The sequence below is a fragment of the Lathamus discolor genome, chromosome 1 (genome assembly GCF_037157495.1).
Source record: "Lathamus discolor isolate bLatDis1 chromosome 1, bLatDis1.hap1, whole genome shotgun sequence".
NCBI lineage: Eukaryota > Metazoa > Chordata > Aves > Psittaciformes > Psittacidae > Lathamus > Lathamus discolor.
In genome coordinates this window covers 67,057,022-67,076,255 of record NC_088884.1, presented here as the reverse complement: position 1 = coordinate 67,076,255, position 19,234 = coordinate 67,057,022, and the positions used below count along the sequence as shown (strand labels likewise).

Sequence of the window (19,234 nt, the reverse complement as noted above, 5' to 3'; positions counted from 1 at the left end):
TATTTAATAGATACTAGTGTCAATTATCAAGCAGTGTGTTTATTACATAGTCTTGGGCCATCTCGGTGTATTGCTATTTTTTTCTTCCTCATCTTCTCTGTCCATTCTATTCTTTCATTGCAAGTTACTGCTACTCGCTCATGTACTCTTCAGCATCTGCTTTCCTCTTTGTTTCATCTTGCTCAGTCCTCTTACTTAGTATTTTACTTCTGCTTTTTCCATATTCTCACAAACTTGTATTTCTTTTCTCCTACTGCCACCAGATAAAAGACAAGCTCACTTTTAACATAACCTTGGAAATGCCTTTATTAGACCAGAAAGTCAGAAAACAGATTTGGCATTTCAGCCAAAAAAATAAGGAGACTACTACCACCTCCTAGCTATAGCTGAAGTTTCTTCACTTTTCCATTATTTAGGGTATAACCCTGGAAAAAAGCAGATACTTCTCAATTCTTGAAGAAATCCCAGCACTCTCCCAACTGCAGTTCCTATGGTTTGATCTTTATTTGGCAGAAACATTGATGTATCTCTAAAACCAGGCAATTTGAGGAAAGATTCCTCCCAGTCCCTACTGGCTGCAGAAAGGAGAGGGAACACTGGTTTATTACCAGGCTTATTTTGTCATTGCACTTCTCCACTTCTGTCTCCCACCATACAGTGGTTATGGTGGAAATGTGTATCGCTGATGCTAGGCAGTTCTTCTGGATGGCTGGTTGCACAAAGGGGAATGGTGACTCCACTGACCTACCCTATCCTCAGGGATTTTGAGTCATTCATTGCAGTAGATAGTGTGTGCTTCAGCTTGTTATTTAGGTTATTCTAAGTGATGCTATTTTGGAATAGCCACAGGTTATCACAGTCTTTTCTGTTCTTTAGAGGCCTAATAGGCCGAAATGCTTGTAAGCATTCTCAGCTACACACTGGGAAGTCTAACTTGAGTGATAAAAGGATGATTTAGAGATTCATGGAGACACTGCGTTTGATTCATATGCAAGGAGTTACCAATACAGCTGCTGGGATAAGAGATGATAGGGCACCTGCCTCACCCGCCAAAAATAATGAATAAAAAATGCCAGCATTATTCAAAGGAAAGGTTCTTGTTGCAGGGCATATACAGGATTGTTTGGAAATGTGCAGCTGTTTCTTCTGTATCTATATTTCATATCACACTTCAGTTCTGGATGGTTTTCTTGTCAGCGATCGTGCAGCTACTTCAGATGAGCACAGATTAAAATTGTAACAGACTGGGTGATAACAAATGTTTTAATTACATTGTAGTGTAAGCATATTTTCACAGAATCATTAGGGTTGGAAGGACCTCTGGAAATCATCTAGTTTTCAGTGTACACAGCTTTGTAAGCTCATAGTTTTAACTCCATCTCTAGAGCATTTAACTCTATAGCAAGATAAAGACTTATCGTCTAAATTTTAACAACTGCTATAAGACTATATATATATGTTCCTTGAAATAAACATAGCAATTTAATACGTAGTTGTTTCAACTCTTTAGAGCAGGGTAATTAGATTTGCAGAAACTGACATAAAAACTAATGGGGTAAAATAGGACAGCGAGTGAATGAGTTGGGAAAAAAAAAATAATAAATTAGTAATTGGAAATGGTCTTTTCCAGCATTGTTGTTAAGCCACATCTGTGGCAGGTATCTTGATGCTGTTCCTCGAGAGGTCTTGCTAGGTTTCTTGCAAATTATCGTGTAATTTAATTATAATGTAATTTCCACTTTTCTCCCATCCTATTCTAGTCGTGGTTTTTCTTCAGTTTATCTTCTAGCGAAGTAAGGGCAGGGCAAACTCCATGGGTAATTTAAAAGTTTACTCTGACATTTGAAGATAACTGCATGTTCATGCTGGCAGAGCATAAACCAAAGAAACACAGCTTGCTGTGTTAGAACACCTGTGTCAGGTGGGTCTGTCTGGCATTGGGATCAACCTTTTTTTACAAAAGAAAGCACTTTTTTTGCTCTAGGCAGAAGAAAGTTTTTCTGACATATCTGTTTAGCCTATGGGCACTAATAACAATACTCAGCTGTCTGGTTCCTCTTGACTACTTGCCACCTTTCCACAGTGAAAAGATGGGAAGAAAATAATGTTTTGTGTTTGTTCTTGTTCTTTTTACCCGTTTCTCAGCTGTCTTTGTGCACTGGGCACATGGTCTGTCTCTCCTCTGCCCTGCCCTGGGCTTTGTGCTTGGAATCAGCCTTCCCATTTACTGCTGGACAGGCTGGTTGTGTTCTGTGCTGACCCCTTACACTGCTTCTTCACTGGACCTCCCTTTCCTAACCTCTTTGCTTATGTAAGCTTTTAGCTTTGTAAGGTGGCCTTTGGCTCTCTTCAGCATTGAGCCTTATCAGCCTGCTGTCTTTATAGATGTTTGGGTTTCTTTTTCAGTCTGAGTGATTCCCCTGTTTGTCTTTCACTTAAAGTAGCAATTACTGTATGTATTACTAGAAACAGTTAAGGAGACAACAGAAAACTAAGATTAAAGCTGCTTGAAGAGTTATCTGTCATGTCTTAGTCCTTTAAATAGCCTTAGTACCTGGCAGATGAAAAACATGTTTTTAAACACTATGTTCCAAGTCCCTGAAATGACTTAATCTCCAAATATATTCATGTAAAAACTTCTATTCATAGAATGGGGAAAGAAATGCAGTTGCTTCACTACTAAAATTCTGTTCTTGCTAATGCTTTTCCTGTTCATGTGAGTAGTGTCTCTGTTACATCATGAAGATAGATACAGTGCATAGTGGTACAAAATCTAGATGGAGGCCAGTAATGAGTGGTGTATGCCAGCGGTTGGTACTGCTCAGCATCTTCCTTAGTGATCTGGGTGATGGGACAGAGCGTACCCTCTGCAAGTGTGCTGGTGATACATCTGAGAACTGTGCTGCCACTCAGAGGGACCTCAACAGGCTGGAGAAATGGCTGACAGGAACCTCATGCAGTTCAACAAAGAGAAATGCAGAGTCCTGGCCTAGGGAGGAGTAGCCTCACATATCAGTATATGTTGGGGCTGATTGCTTGGAAAGCAGCTTTGCAGAAAAGGGCCTTATGGACACCAAGCTGAACATGAGCCAGCAATGTGCCATTATGGCAAAAAAAGGCAACTGTCCCCTGAGCTGCATCAGGATGAGTATTGCCATCAGGTTCAGAGAGATGATCCTTCTCTGCTCAGCACTGGTAAGGCTATACCTGGAGTGCTGGGTCCAGTTCTGAGGTCCCCAGTACAAGAGATACCTAGTGGTACTGGAGAAATTGTGGCAAAGGGCTGTGATTAAGGTGGTTAAGGGACTGGAACATCTCTCACATGAGGAATGGCTGGGAGAGCTGGGACTATGCCATCTGGAGAAGAGAAGGTGCAAGGGGGAAAACTCATCAATGTCTACAAATATTTGAAGGGAGGGTGTAAAGAAAACAGAGTCAGGCTCTTTTCAGTGGTGCCCAGGGACAGGACTAGAGGGAATGGGGCACAAACTAGAATGCAGAAGGTTCCCTCTGAACAGCAGGAGACACTTTTTAACTATGAGGGGGGGATGACCACTGGCATAGGTTGCTCAGAGTGGCTGTAAAATGTCAGTCCTCGGAAGTACTTAAAAGTCATCTGGGATGAATGGGCAACTGGCTTTAGGTGATGCTGCTTGAGCAGGGGGTTTGGACAAGATGATGTCCAGAGGTCTCTTCTAACCTCAGCCATCCTCTGATACTCTGTAAGAAACAGTTTTAGCTGTTCTTGCTGGAACACCAGGAAAGAACAGCTTTGTGGATGTTGAATGACACAGATTATTCAACAGTCTGGTGAAATGGATAAAAACTGGCTTAAAGCAGCTGGGTAACTGTTATGTCAAAAAGTGATTGGTGGAGAAAATTTAGTTCTTGGAAAATGTTTGGGTTTGCTTTTTGTATTCAAATGTGGCATGGCTCTTCATAAAAAGAGCTTCTTTATGTTATGTTTTATAGTAGTGAATAAAGTGGGGGCACTTAATTTGAAATCGAACTAGCTACTTAATCACAAACATGTTACTTATAGCTTTTTAAAAGAGCATTAGGTATTTTGCTGCAATTACGTTGCTTTTGTTGTGGTTCCATTATCGTAGCATGTGTACTAAATATTTTGTGTAAGATCATCTAGAAATAGATCAAATTCTCTATTTTGCAGCTGTTGTGGTGTGATACACAGAATGAATTGTTGTGAGGAACTAGTACTAAAACTGTAATTTCTTGCTATAAACTGGCAGAACTAGTTGCTACACACACTGGAGAAGGGTCTGGGGAATAAAAATGTTGTGGGTTTCTCAGTAGTTTTAAGTGTTTACAAGTTTATCCCTAAAAACTTTTTAAGTAGTTCTGGGAACTTTGACTCATGATTTGTTGAATTATTTTCACTTGTAATACTGTAGTAGTGATTTGATGAGTATGAATAGAGATCTGATGTAATCAAGTCCCATTTTAGGAAAGGCTGAATTAGAGTTCTAGGGATATGTTTTGTTGTGTGTTTTTTTTTTTTTGTCGAAAGCAGTTTGCCTTGCTCTTTGCTCTTTGGACAACAGGATTAAAACCCAACTAATGAAGAATGCTTTTAAAAGCAGTCCAGGCAGAACTCTTGAGCAGTCTAGTGCTCTTCCTTCCTGTTCATTTCACAGTTGAGATTGATACTAATGTGACTGTGTATAGGGATTGTGTATCTTATAAAGGACTGCATACCTGTGGTGCTTTTGTCTTAAAACCTGTGATCCACTGAATTTTAGTGATCCTGTTGTGTACTGCCACCTCCATAATTAGTTGCCCAGACAGTTTAGAAAACTTTTGCAGCCTTTTGAATCTTTAGGTGGAAAACAAAATCCACAGTAGCCCATAATCCTTTGCAGTTGCTAAGTCATGCTGTCTTCTATAGTTACTTTCAATAAGATTTATATAGATTTTCTTCTGAGCCAGGGTAAGGAAGTACTTTTCTGAATTTTCTGTCAAGACTCAGCTATATTGGAACTATACACTGAGAGAATTATAGATGATTTCTAAAAGAATAATGTGAGAATATATAGCTGTAAGTTTTGTCTTGGTAAAACTCCATTTAGTTCTCATGCCACTTTTCATTATGTTAAAATTAGAGTCGCTCCGCAGTAGAACTGAACTTGATGGAAAGCTATCAAATTAACTTTTTAAAATAGTGACAATGTTGTCTTGATGTTTCAGTATTGGGTAGGAAATACTTACTTGTGTTTGTTTGTTTGTTTCCTTTGCCCCCTTTCTTCTCCACCATAGAAATCCGCTATGCAACTGTGTACTGGAATAGAGCTGCAAAAACACTTCAGGTCAGGAATATGCTGGATAGGCATGGAGATGCTTACGGTTTCTACAACAACTCTATACAGACAACAGGTTGGGGAGTTCTGGAGATCAGAGCAGGCTATGGCGGTCAGACCTTAAGCAATGAAGATATCATGTATGCAGCTGGCTTTTTGGAAGGCTATCTCACAGCTCCGTAAGTACCTCAGGAAGCAACTCAACTTATGACACTTCCAGTGGATTTCTGTACTTGTGAGTTGTTTGTTTGTTTTTCATTTCACTTAATTCCCATCCATTTAAACTAACCATACATTTTGCAGTTGTGTGCTATTCTTTTAATTAGTAGTTGGTATGAAGTATAGCTTTTCATTATGGCATCAAGATGTACCCTCTTCTCATACTGCAGGCTCTTCTAACGCCTTAGTGAGATAGAATACTGTATCAGTGTTACTGATTAAATAACATAATCACAGAACAGTGTATGTGTCAGAAAGTACCTAAGCCTTATGTTGCTAGCAAAGGCTACAGAGCTTCCTTAAGGACCTTTCTCAGCAAACACTGTCAAGAAACTACTGGGAGCAGCTACTGAATCTTCATAGCATAAGGAATTTAGTCTCTTTTGGATAAATAATAATAATTAAAAAAAAAATACTGTTAAGCCTGAAGGCAGACTGGTGTGTGTCTAGGAGGGTCACGTTATTGCTGAAATCCCTTTGGAGAGAAAATGAGGAACTGAATCTCTTCCACAATGCAGATCTATGAAACTGACAGAATTTTGTACTACTTATGAATCCAGAGCAGTTTTTTAAAGAACAAAAAAAAAAAAACCAAACCCCAAAACCGCAACCAACCTACCAACCCATCCTTCCCCCCCTCCAAACTCTAAGCAGAAGCCAAAAAAAAGTAACCCCAAACCCAAACCATGTTTGTTCCTTGACAAAATAAGAAGACAGAATGGCTTCTTATATATTATGACATGCTAACTGGTAGGATATAGCTGGTGATACAGTTAAGAACATGATGCATGACTTGTTGAACAAGCTCCATCTTTTCCTCTGTCAACTTAGTCACAGGAAAAAAAAATAATCCCAAATTCTGATGCATGGCTGGGGAATAGTTGGGAGATGCTTGCAGTTGCTTCACCAGTTTTGCTTCCAGAACACTGAAATAAATATCCATATGCTGTGTTGAACAGGTCAGCAGAGGAAGGTTGTCTGTTGAACAGTTGCTAGATACGGCTGCTGGACAAGATGATGTTAATTAGTAGGATATTTTAAGATCAGTTAAGGTTTATGGATAGCTCTGATCATATGATAATGTGACTGTCTAGGAGACTTTGCTGGAGAGGAAGCTAGGTCTCTGGAGAGTGTAAAGGAACTTCACTAAAGTAATGTTTGTCAATAACAAAACAGTTCTGAGAGAAAGAGTAAAGGAATGCTAAAGTTCAGAGTGTACAACCTGTACTCCAGGAAGGAAAGGAAATTAAGTACATGAGAGATCTGGATGTATGCTGTTGGATTATTTTGCAGAAGAGATTACTGTTACGTGCTATTCAGTCAGTTTGTGTAAACTGCGTGTGGATTTTAGGGGTGCTAGGATTACATTTAGAATATTGTTAAAATTGCGTATCGCTCAGCAGATTTTTTCACAAGATTTTACCTAGGTACTCATCTCTAAGTGGTTAAACTTAAACTTTGTTGTACTACAGAGCGCTCAATCCATGCTAAGCCCAATTAGATAGCAGTTAATGTTCTAGTAGCAACAACCCACACCCTGTTCCCCTTCTGCCTCCGCAGTAGATTTGTCTTCCTGGCTTTTAAAAAAACTGAAGTATATGCCCATTCCTTTAAACACGACTTGAATGTGAAACTGTCTTCAGGGACTTTTATCTGATCTCTTAGTCTATGCTTAGGTATAGGGGAGGGAGATTTTCCCCTTTGTTTATTCCAGGGGTGTCAAGTGAAGATTCACAAGTTTTCATGTCAAGGCTTTTGTCTTCTCTAGGCCCTTACTGAGGTTGTTTCCTAGCCCTAGCTGTATTACTGTAGGGCTACCAACTCCAGCACTGACTAGTCCTTTGAAGAGAAGTGAATGTAGCGGAAAAGGTAGTGAACAGAGATTTTAAACTCTATGGATGTGAAGTTGAGGGTTTGTATCAATGTGGAAAAGTAGGCTTTGAGACTTTGACTTTTAAGCAAAGTGGGAAATTCAACTGTTTTAAAGGAGTTTAAGTGTGAGAGAGTTAAGATGCAAAACCAGAAGTAGCCAAAGCCTTTCTTTTCAGAGGAAACTTTCTGAGAAAATCCACTGAGAAATCCTCTGACAATGTGTCCTGGGTTCAACAGTAGCAGTCATTTTTTCTCCTTCTTAGTAGTTGGTGCAGTGCTGTATTTTTTGACTTTCGGCCTGGGAACAGCGCTGATAACACCAGTGCTTTTAGTTACTGCTCAGATGTTTAGTCTGTCCAAAGACTTTCTGAGTCTCATGCTCTGCCAAGGAGGAGGGGAAGCTGGGAGGAAGCAGAGACAGGACACCTGACCCAAATTAGCCAAAGAGGTATTCCATACCGCAGCACGTCATGCCCAGGATGTAAACTGGGAGTTATCTGGAAGGGCTAGTTCTCTGCTTGGTCGAGCTGGGTATTATCGGTTGGTGGGTGGTATTGTATTCTCTTCCCTTGTTATTTCCATTATTATTATTATTACTGGTGGTAGCAGTAGTGGTTTCTGTTATACCTCAGTTACTGGACTGTTCTTATCTTAATCTGTAGGAGTTACATTCTTTCGATTCTCTTCCCCATCCCTCCTGGAGCAGGGGGAGGAAAGGGGTGGGAGTGAGAGAGCGACTGCGTGATTAATGACTGAGCTTAAACCACGACACAGTGCAAACCTGAAAATGCTTACCATCACAAAAATGACTATCAAATAATATGCATGCCATCTGAATTTGGTTTTTAGCTATGTCTTTGCCCCTTTATATATCTGTAACTGCAATGAAAGCATATTCCTCACTGGGAGTCATGAATATAAGCTTTTTCTGTCTGGTCTTGTAAAGCTATTTTGGATAAAGATGGCTTCTCCTGAGGCTAAGACGACATTGAAAATGCTCCAGTTGAGGAACAGAGATTGCTTAGTGATGTACAAACTTGACCCTTGAGAAGAGCCTGTTACTTCAGGTTTTAGCTGCAGGACCTTTGTGGCTTTTTATTCAGCAAACTGCAACTAATGAATCCTCTTACACAGTGTGTTTGCAATTTCCTGAACTGTGGGAGTAGTGAGAACACGCTAAGTTTGCAGATGTTAAGATTGCTCTCGGAGCTCCAGTTCTTTATCTTGCCTGGAGAGTCACGGAAACTTAATTAACATGCAGGCAGATGTTCTTTCTTTGGGACAGTTACATAAGTCTTCTGAAGTAAAACTGGGAAACAGGGTTTCCCAATCTGTAACTCTATTCCCAACAGATTGCCTGGCACATTCAGCCTGTCTTCAGGGGAGCTGTCTAGCATTTTTATCACAACTTCTCTTATGAGAAGTCTCTAAACACTCTCATTCTGCTTTTGCACACATCAGTGCCTGCAGTAGCTGCATACAGCTCAAGCTTCCTTTTTAAGGACTGGGTAACAACAAGGAAGAGTGTAAGAATGCTTTATTTGCATCAACAACCACTTAACTACCAGAGTGAATACTTATGTCGCTTGCCTGTACAAGCACCAGCCATCTCCGGTGGCTCAGGCAAAGCCTACCAGTGTGAAAACAATGCAATTTAGCACATTGTTACCTGTAGCCTGAACAACTCCAGGGTCTCCAGCTGTCTTGCATCCATTTGTGGTAATGACTCCATGAAGTAGAAATGACCCAGGGTGGCTCTTTTGCAGAAACCCTGAAGTCCTCCTGGGAAGAGCTGTGATGTGAAGCATTAATGGGAAGGATACATTGCATGCCTTATCGCAGGCTGAAGTACAAGTTCCTGCAGAAGCTGTTTGGTGAGCAGTAGCTCCAGCTTGGCAGTGCCTGCAATTTGAAGACCTCCATGGATGCTCAGCTATCTCACTTCTTGCATTATGTTTTAGGCACAGCTGGGCGCCTTATCATGTAAGCAAAAGAGTGGTGAAGTATCTAAGTGTACATTTTGTCCCTGATAGGAACATAAGCAGAATGTAAACCAAACAGATAAAAAAATAGCAAAGTATGAGACGTACGAGACTCTTTTGTCTTGGATTGCTGGGGAAGAATTAATCTCAGCTATATAAATCTAGCTATATAAATCTGTGATAGAAAAAACAGTAGCTTAACTGGTCAGTCCCATTTACCAGTGAGCAGAGAAACACAAGCCATTTCTAAAGCATGAGTCATCTTTCTAGTGTTAGTACCTGATTGAGATAGTAGCTATCTGAAAACAGATAGTCAGGGGTTGGATAAATCTAATTCTAGTGTTTGTAGTGTCTGGAGATCCAGACTTTTGGTTAGCCCTATCATCCAATCGAAGATGATTGCTCTCTTTTTTTGAGTATGAATTATCTTCTCCCATTACAAACAGGGAAGTGTTAACGAGGCCTTATTTTACTTGGGCAATGGTAAAGCACATCCAAACCTGTGACATTACTTTTAATCTCTTCCAATTGGGGCATGCCAGGTGCCCAATAGCAGTATTTAAATTTGTAGCAAAGTTAATTTTCCTGTCTTCTCGTATAACCTCAGCTGACCTGAGTCTTGTCATATTCCTCTCTAATTTGAAGAAGCAGTGCTCTGCTTTGCTGGTTTTAGACTTTGAATTCTTGTCTCAGCATTGTAATTGCCTTGCATTTGGCTTTAGATACAGTTGCAAAGCCTTACCTTGCTATAATGATCCAATTTACTTCAGAGGATAATAGCCTTACAAAACATTCAAGCCATGTGCACAAAAGCTTTGTTACAGCAAAAAAATTAAACAGAGCAACTAGGGGAAAAATTCTCAATAACCTTGAGCATTTAAATAGAAAAATCAATTCCAGGAATCGTCTGTCTTCTGTTAGCATATACAAGATGGAAAGCCGTTAAAGCAGCTGTTTTCAGTCCACTGATTCTGAACTAACCCCATCTCCACATCCATCATCACAGCTTAAAGATGCTACTTAAATCTACCTTGTGTTGCATAACGTTTGAGGGCAAAATGAGAGTAGAGCTGATGGTTGAGTCTGGAAGCCTGATCATCTGTCCTGGCCTAGGCAGTGATTAGAGTAGTATTATGGGCAGTTTTTTTATCCTCCTCATCTGGTTCTCATCTCTAAAAGGCCATCTGCCAGATGGATTGTCTAGTGCTATTTGTTCCTCTTCTCTAGTGCCATAAGAGCTCTGACTTGTAGTATGGACTATGTTAGGCTATAATTTCCTTCCTAAAATTACTTGGGATTTTTATTTGCCAAATTTGCTGTGACTGTAGGGGTAGCGAATATTGATCTGTCTCTTCAACTCTCTAGTCTTCAAGAAGTAGGTTGTGATCAAAAAGTAGGTTATGATCGTGGCATTTTGTTCTGTGTTACATGGGAGACAGAAAGCTCTAGAAGTAAAATCGATACTGTAGCTGCGGTTTCAAGAAAAGTGTAATGGTGTGAAGCTGCTTAATGCTCCTCTCTCTTGCCCCAGCACCTCCCTACACAGATCCAATGAGCCCCAGCTTGTGCCTGCTACTGATTGTCTATGCATCAGTTCGTCTACTAACACTGTCTTCTTGCACCAGCTCTGTTGCTTATCTATCTACATAACCACCTAATTCAAACTGGAAACTGACAGAAGAAGATTTCACTTTTTTTTTTTGCAGGGTTAGTGTTTAGCCTGAATGTATGCAGAGTTGGTTGTCAGAATGGTATCAGAGCTAAGAACCAGCAGGGTCACATGCAATCAAGTACTCAAAACACCAGCTGGGAATGGGGCAATGGACAGAAAGAGGGGGAGAAGGTGGTTAGAGAATCAGTAATTGATGATTGATTCTCTAATCATCAGCAAACCATTCATCTGTGGCTGTATTCTCAAATTACAGCCTGAGGGAAACTGGGAAAAGCTTGTGTCTGCATCCATCCCAGAGAAAGTTGTCTTCATGAGTTTTAATATGAGGAATTCTGTCCTGCTGGCATGTACTTTCCTTGAGGCTGGTATCTGGTTTAGTTCTGTTTTCTTTCTCTCAGCATTTGGTGGGAGTTAATTTTACTAATGACTGATGTAGTTCTATCAACTCCAGACCTCAGGGAAATAAATTTCTGCTGATTTCCACCTAGAATTAAGTAGTCCTCCTTTTTTGTTTGTTAAGCCTGACCTACAGTAAGAAATGCTGGAGTTCTGTTTTGGCTTGAATCAGATGATTGCATTTCACCTAAATGGAAGGGTGATTTTAACTTCTGGGCTCCTGAGCCATTTTTGGCAGTTGATTTCATCTTGAAATATGAAAGACTTCACTTCAACAAAAGGAAGAAAAAGCCCCAACCAAACACAAAAAAAAAAAAAAACAACAAAACCCAAAAAACCCTTTACAACTTTTGTTTCTATTAGTTAATAGAGATGACATAGTTAACTGAATTCAACAACAGCAAAAGCCCCACAAAAATTTTGGTCTCCATAAAGCTGAATCTCTTTAGGGCTGGTGTGACTGGGAGTTTCTGTGGGAACATAAAAGATTAACTTATACACACTTTAAAATAGAGATATTTAGCTTAATCAGAAAGGAAGGAACATGGTTAATGGTAAGTAAAGCCTGCTAGATACTAGGCTTGAATTCTCTCTCAACTGGATCAGCAGATTATATTCTCATCACCTCTGTGTTTGGTTTGTTGTTTTGGGTTTGTTTGGGTTTTTTTGGGTGGTGATTTTTTGGTTTTTGGTTTTTTTTTTTTTTTTTTGTTCCCAGTAGGATAGTTCTCCAGTAAACTATTTCTTTAAATTAATGTGCTAATGCTTTGAAGATGCTTCTGGCCTACAAATACTTCTTGAATGTGAATTTAGCTATAAAATAGTTCAATCTCATTCTTGCTTATCTTTCTATAAGTTCTTATGGAAGCAGTAGTTTGAGCAGCTATTAGCAAGGTCATTTATTTAAACAATCCATTTGTGTTGCCTTTGCTGTTTTGTTGCTTTCAGTCATGCACTGAAGTAACTTCTGTGATCTGGAAAATTTTACCTTATGCACTGTGGTGTTTGTCTTTCGAGGCTTGTTGATCAGTGGGTTGGTAAGCAAAATGAAGGGAGGTGCAAAAGAATAACTTCTGCTACTTTTATTCTTTCAGGCACATGTATGACCATGCTGCAAATATGTATCCACAGTTAATTAAGAATCCTGTCGTTCGAAGTGGAGTTCAGAATTTTATGGCGTATGTATTTAGTTATTAGAAAAGAAAATACTCAAAACTTGGGTTTGGAGTATGACAGTTTTTAAAGGGTTTTTAATGTCTTCCTTATGGGCCTAAGAAAATACATGCTTCCTTTCCCTCTGCTTGAATGCTGTTAGTATGAGAAAATATATGATGAAGGGCCATGCCTAATCCTGTTTCTTTCAAAGAAATGTTTAAAACCATTGCTACAGGCGGGGTGTGAATAATGCCAATGAATACTGAAGGTCATGCTAGTCAAAATGCTTTTTCTAAAAGCTGGTATTTTGAATGTTACACTGAACAGTGTGGTCTCCAGGCACCTGAATCTTTTTAGCATTGTGTATCCTTTTCACCCTCCGTTAGGTTAGCATTTTGTTTATTCTACTGCTGATATAAATTCTGTTCTAATCACAAAAGTCCTGATTCCCTTTTCTCTTCAGCTGTATAAACCAAAAGTAATTCTTCTCAAATAATGCACTTACACTGGTGGGAAACTAGAAATGGGAGGAGAACTAGGTCAGGTACTGGGAAACTCAGTTGTGATTACCAGTTCTGTAAATCTCCTTTACTTTATGTTTTCTTCCATTACAAATACTTCTGTGAAACTTTTGTTGGTTCTGGGGACTATTTTTACCATCTTTCTCTTGTCTTGTGCTTTCCATGAGGGGTTATATATCTGACTATTCTGTTATTGGTACACATATATAGAGTTGATTGGTTTTAGCTTATCCAAAAAGAACAAGAAAAAAATTTTAGCAATCCATTGCCATCGTTTTTCGACATTGTTGTCCTCCTTGTGAAAGAAATTGAAGAACTACCATATCAATATGTACAGTTTTTTTTCCAGACTGACTCGGCATGATAGCTATATCCCCCAAGATGCATTGTTGGATGGAGAGGGGTAGTGCTAGGTGACCCTCTATATTTTTTGTATTGGTTATATCCTTGACTCCTGCATCACTGGTTTACTTAATGGCAATTTTGCAGTATGAGCTGGTGCGTTGTCCCCAAAGGTGTTAGCCCTGAATTCTCTGAGCATATCCATTTCCTCTGATATACTTCCTTCATCTTGTTACTTCTAGAAAGTTGAATCTGGCTGGTTTTATCACCCATATACTGCTGGAAGAGTCTGATTGCTTGCCAGGTTCATTCTTTCTTTTTTTACTGCTGTACATAATACTGGATGGATAAATATAGGAGGATGGAAGAGGCATGAATCTGTCCTGACTTAGTCTAACACCTGTGGTTCTTCTTTGGCCCTTTGCTCACAGCAAAGGAGGGAACTCTAGGAGATCCTTATAATGTGGGCTGCTCTTGCCCTAAAGTCTGTTCACCTCGTGTTGCTTTGTGCTCTAAATCTCAGTTATTTAGCTAGTAACCTCTTGATTGGATTTGGCACATGAGATGGTTGCGTTTGGTCTCCCACCTTTTCCTCAGCGGCATAGCAGTGGATCTTAGGCAGTGTTTGAGCACCACCAGCCAAAAGCCTTTGTTGCACTTGTACCTAGGGGAGAGAAATAGGCTCTTCAAAGGTCAGGCTCTTTTTGTCCTTACGTAGGCATTTGAAAGGGAATACCTATCAAATGCTGATTTCCCTTTGCTGACTATATGGGGATGTTAGATCTAATGTAGCAGAGCCACCCACAGAGGTGGAGTCCAACTCCTTGATGCTAAAGTCTAGTAGATACACACTGCTGTAGAGTATATGAACATTTACACCCAGAGGATATAACATATAATGTCTGCAGAATTTCCAAAGCATGATTTGCCTCAAAATGCTAGGAAGGTTGGATCGTTTGTCCCTTCCCTGCATTATCAATTGTACCCTAAAACAAAAACAAGAAAACCCCAACCTGTTTGTTCCTCTGCAGGAGACAAGATCAATGGACAAGACAACAAATCAGAAATAATAAGGATGACCCATTTTGGAGGCATGCTGGCTATATTATTGCACAGTTGGATGGTCTGTACATGGGAGCCCTCGAGTGGGCTAAACTACACAAACAAACAGTAAGATAACTGCATCTCTCTTTCAGTAGCTGGGGATGGGATGTCAGAGGACAAAGATGGGAGAATGGAATCTGATATTAAAAAGAAAAAGAATAATTAGAATAATTAGTGGCGAGTACCCATTCTGCATACCATTCTACAAAAACTTCCATGATTGTTCAGGGTAGATAATGTGACTGAGCGCTTGTCACCACAAAGTCATGACACCACAGATCCTTTGCACTGGACTTGGAACCTGGGTGCTCATGTGCTGATTAGATTTGCGGTGGCTTTTGTATCTGCGTGTGAATGATGGAAAGACAGACAGAGTGGTTGCTGTTGTCATTTTAAAATTGTTATAAAGCAAATGGCCCTCTAGGTATAAAGAGTAGCTGCAACAGCATGAATCGGCATGTAGGGAGTGTATTTAAGCTTCCATCCTTTTTTCCAAGCATCACATTTCAAACCTTGAAAGCCTCTCTATTTTGGGGTATGTTTTACACTGTTAAATGTGTTCTCCTTCTTTTGTCTTCTAAGTTTTGGTGGCTGTTGTGTGGTTGGTTTTTGTGTGTGTGTGTGTGTGTGTGTGTTTGTGTGTGTGTGTGTGTGTGTTTGTGTGTGTGTGTGTGTGTGTGTGTGTTTGTTTGTTGGGTTTTTTCTCCATTCAGTTAGAATTGTGTTCTGGATCATCAGCTTGTGTGTAAAAGCAGAGCTTCCTCAACTCCAGTAGAGCTTTAGTAATTACAATGCCATCCTGAATTCTAATGTGAGAGGGAGGGATTGAGTAATTCTAGTTGACCGTTTTTGTCTTGGTAAAACCATATCAAGAATTTAGAGAAGTTGGAAGTCCTAAATTGTGAACAATTGGGGTTTAGTAAAAAGCACTTTTCTTTTTTGTGTAGAACTTGCTCTGGGGCTTCCCTAATGGCAGGGGGGAAAGTGTTCACAATGATGGAAAAATCCATCACGATGGGCCTGACTTAGGGAAGATAGTAAGAAACCTTAACTTTCTAGGAAAAAAGCAACTCGTTGATTTTTCTTTCACACCACCTGTATCTGAAGAACCCTTCAAAGCTCATCAGTTTTTTTGGCTTCTTCATAATCCTTTAGCCTCAGACCGGGGGAGCATAATATGCTAGCTTGTGTCTGAGCTGTTTCTTTATAATAGGCATGCCTTACCTGCAACATGTATTCCCTGATACTTACTTAATTGTGTATTTGATACTTAAAATCACTGACCTCTGAAGTGACTGGGTCATTTTTATTCTCTTGTGTCCTCTATTCTTGAATTATATACAGTGGATATATTTGTTTCTTTTCCCAAAAGTGCCTGGAGCAGTTGGTGGGATTTATTTTGACTCCTTATTCCGTTCACGGTTTCAGCTTTGGACATTATAGAGATCTTAAAAAGAAGCTCTCTGAACTGGTGCAGCCGTCTGACTACTACCCACTGCTGGTTTTTCAGGTTGGCAGTGACGAAATTATAAGGAACATAAGGGCGATGAAGAGAGACTACAGGGCCCTGGGACGGCTGGTTAAAGGGTCTGGAGCGCAAGTGGTGTTTGCCTCCATACCTGTTGCAAGCGAGGGTGAAGGGATATATAAGAAGACTCTGCAGGTTAATGTATGGCTACGTGACTGGTGCCAAAGGCAGGGGTTTGGGTTTTTCAGTCACGGGCTGCTGTATGGGACACCTGGTTTGCTGGTGACAGGCGGGATACACCAGTCCCAGAGAAGAAAAAGGGTTTTGGGGCAGGAGTTAGCAGGGCTTATTAACAGGGCTTTAAACTAGTTATGAAGGGGGGAGGGGATTTAACTGGGCCTGTTGGGGACAAGCCCAAGAGGAACATGCTAGGGATTGAAGGATGGCGGGCTAAGGAGGACTATCAATCTCTTGTTTCACTTGTGGGAAAGGATAGCTTTTTAGACCCTGTCCCACAGGGGAAAAAGGGTACTAGGACTGGCTCCCTGAAATGCCTGTACACCAATGCACGCAGCATGGGGAATAAACAGGAGGAGTTAGAAGTCTGTGTGCGGGCTAAAGGTTATGATCTAGTGGCGATTACAGAGACATGGTGGGACAGTTCACATGACTGGAATGTGGTCATGGATGGCTATGTCCTTTTTAGGAAAGATAGGTCGGCAAAGCGAGGTGGTGGAGTTGCTCTTTACGTGAGAGAGCAACTAGAATGTATTGAGTTCTGTCCGGGGTCGGATGAGGAGCAAGTGGAATGTCTGTGGGTACGAATCAAGGGGCTGACTGGCACGGGTGATACAGTTGTGGGGGTCTATTACAGACCTCCTGATCAGGACGAAGGAGTTGATGAGGCTTTCTACAGGCAACTGGAAGTAGCCTCGCGACTACATGCCTTAGTCGTCGTGGGGGACTTTAATTACCCCGATATTTGCTGGAAGACTCACACAGCCAGTCATTCACAGTCTAGGAGGTTCCTCGAGTGCATTGATGATAATTTCTTAATGCAAATGGTGGACGTACCAACTAGGGGAGCAGCGCTGCTAGATTTAGTACTCGCCAACAAGGAGGGTTTGGTCGAAGTGGTGACGGTCAATGGCAGCCTTGGCTGCAGTGACCATGAGATGGTGGAGTTTAGGATCCTGTGTGGGAGGAATAGAATACCTAGCAAAGCCACAGTTCTGGATTTCCGAAGGGCCAACTTTGGCCTCTTCAGTCAACTGCTAAGGGAAGTCTCATGGGAAAGTGTACTAGGCGGTAAAGGGGCTCAAGATAGTTGGTTAGCATTCAAGGACCGCTTCTTCCAAGCTCAGGATCGGAGCGTCCCAATGAGTAGGAAGTCAAGTAAGGGATCTAGGAGACCGGCGTGGTTAAACAAGGAGCTGCTGGGCAAACTCAAGTGGAAAAGGAGAATCTATGGATTATGGAAGGAGGGGCTGGCCGCTTGGGAGGAATATAGGACAGTTGTTAGAGGATGTAGGGAGGCAATTAGGACAGCTAAGGCCTCCTTGGAACTCAATCTTGCTAGTCGGGTTAAAGACAATAGAAAGGGCTTCTTCAAATACATAGCAAATAAAACTAAAACAAGAGGCAATATAGGCCCACTGCTGAAAGAAGTGGGTACCCTGGAGACAGAGGATATAAAGAAGGCAGAGGTGCTGAATGCCTTCTTTGCCTCTGTCTTTACTCCTGCAGACTCTCCCCGAGGGCCCCGGATTTCTATAGCCCCAGAAGGAGTCAGGACAAAGGAGGAGTTTGCTTTGGTAGATGAGGATTGGGTTAGGGATCAGCTATGCAAACTGGACATCTGTAAATCGATGGGTCCGGATGGAATGCACCCACGGGTGCTGAGGGAGCTGGCGGAGGTCATTGCTAGGCCACTTTCCATCATCTTTGGTAAGTCGTGGGAAACGGGCGAGGTGCCTGAGGATTGGCGGATGGCAAAGGTCACACCAATCTATAAGAAGGGCAAGAAGGAGGACCCGGGTAATTATAGACCGGTCAGCCTTACCTCCATCCCTGGAAAGGTGATGGAACAACTTATTCTTGACTCCATCACTAGGCATATCAAGGATGAGGGGGTCATTAAGAACAGCCAACATGATTTTATGAGGGGGAAGTCATGTATGACCAACCTTATAGCCTTCTATGAGGAAGTGACTAGGTGGAGGGATGATGGTAGAGCGGTAGATGTAGTTTTTCTTGATTTCAGTAAGGCATTTGATACTGTCTCCCACAGCATCCTCATAGATAAGCTAAAGAAGTGTGGGCTTGACGATCAAGTAGTGAGGTGGATCGAGAACTGGTTGAAAGGAAGAAGGCAGAGAGTTGTGGTCAATGGCGCAGAATCTAGCTGGAGGTCTGTGACTAGTGGAGTTCCTCAGGGGTCGGTGCTGGGACCGGTGCTGTTTAATATTTTCATCAATGACCTGGATGAGGGAACTGAGTGCACCCTCAGCAAGTTTGCTGATGACACAAAACTGGGAGGAGTGGCTGACACACCAGAGGACTGTGCTGCCATTCAGCGAGACCTGGACAGGCTGGAGAGTTGGGCGGGGAGAAACTTGATGAAATTTAACAAGGGCAAGTGTAGAGTCTTGCATCTGGGGAAGAACAACCCCATGTACCAGTACAGGTTTGGGGGTGACCTGCTGGAAAGTAGTGAACGGGAAAGGGACCTGGGGGTCCTGGTGGATAGGAGGATGACCATGAGCCAGCAATGTGCTCTTGTGACCAAGAAGGCAAATGGCATCTTAGGGTGCATTAGAAAGGGAGTGGTTAGTAGGTCAAGAGAGGTTCTCCTCCCCCTCTACTCAGCCTTGGTGAGGCCGCATCTGGAATATTGCGTCCAGTTCTGGGCCCCTCTGTTCAAGAAGGACAGGGAATTGCTTGAAGGAGTCCAGCGCAGAGCCACAAAGATGATTAAGGGAGTGGAACATCTCCCTTATGAGGAGAGGCTGAGGGAGCTGGGTCTCTTTAGCTTGCAGAAGAGGAGACTGAGGGGTGACCTCATCAATGTTTACAAATATGTAAAGGGTAGGTGTCAGGATGATGGAGCTAGGCTTTTTTCAGTGATATCCAGTGATAGGACAAGGGGCAATGGGTGTAAACTGGAACATAGGAAGTTCCACGTTAAC

At 41.5% G+C, this 19,234-nt stretch overlaps 1 protein-coding gene across 2 annotated transcripts in view; it reads left to right on the top strand.

Annotated features, from left to right (window-relative positions):
• Positions 1-19,234, top strand: part of PLBD1 (phospholipase B domain containing 1) — a 43,526-nt gene that overhangs the window by 3,326 nt on the left and 20,966 nt on the right. For both annotated transcript variants that reach the window (XM_065676479.1, XM_065676490.1), the window contains 3 exons: positions 5,275-5,494; positions 12,551-12,634; positions 14,506-14,644. In XM_065676479.1, the coding sequence (XP_065532551.1) occupies positions 5,275-5,494; positions 12,551-12,634; positions 14,506-14,644 (443 nt within the window). The remainder of the gene's footprint in view (positions 1-5,274; positions 5,495-12,550; positions 12,635-14,505; positions 14,645-19,234) is intronic.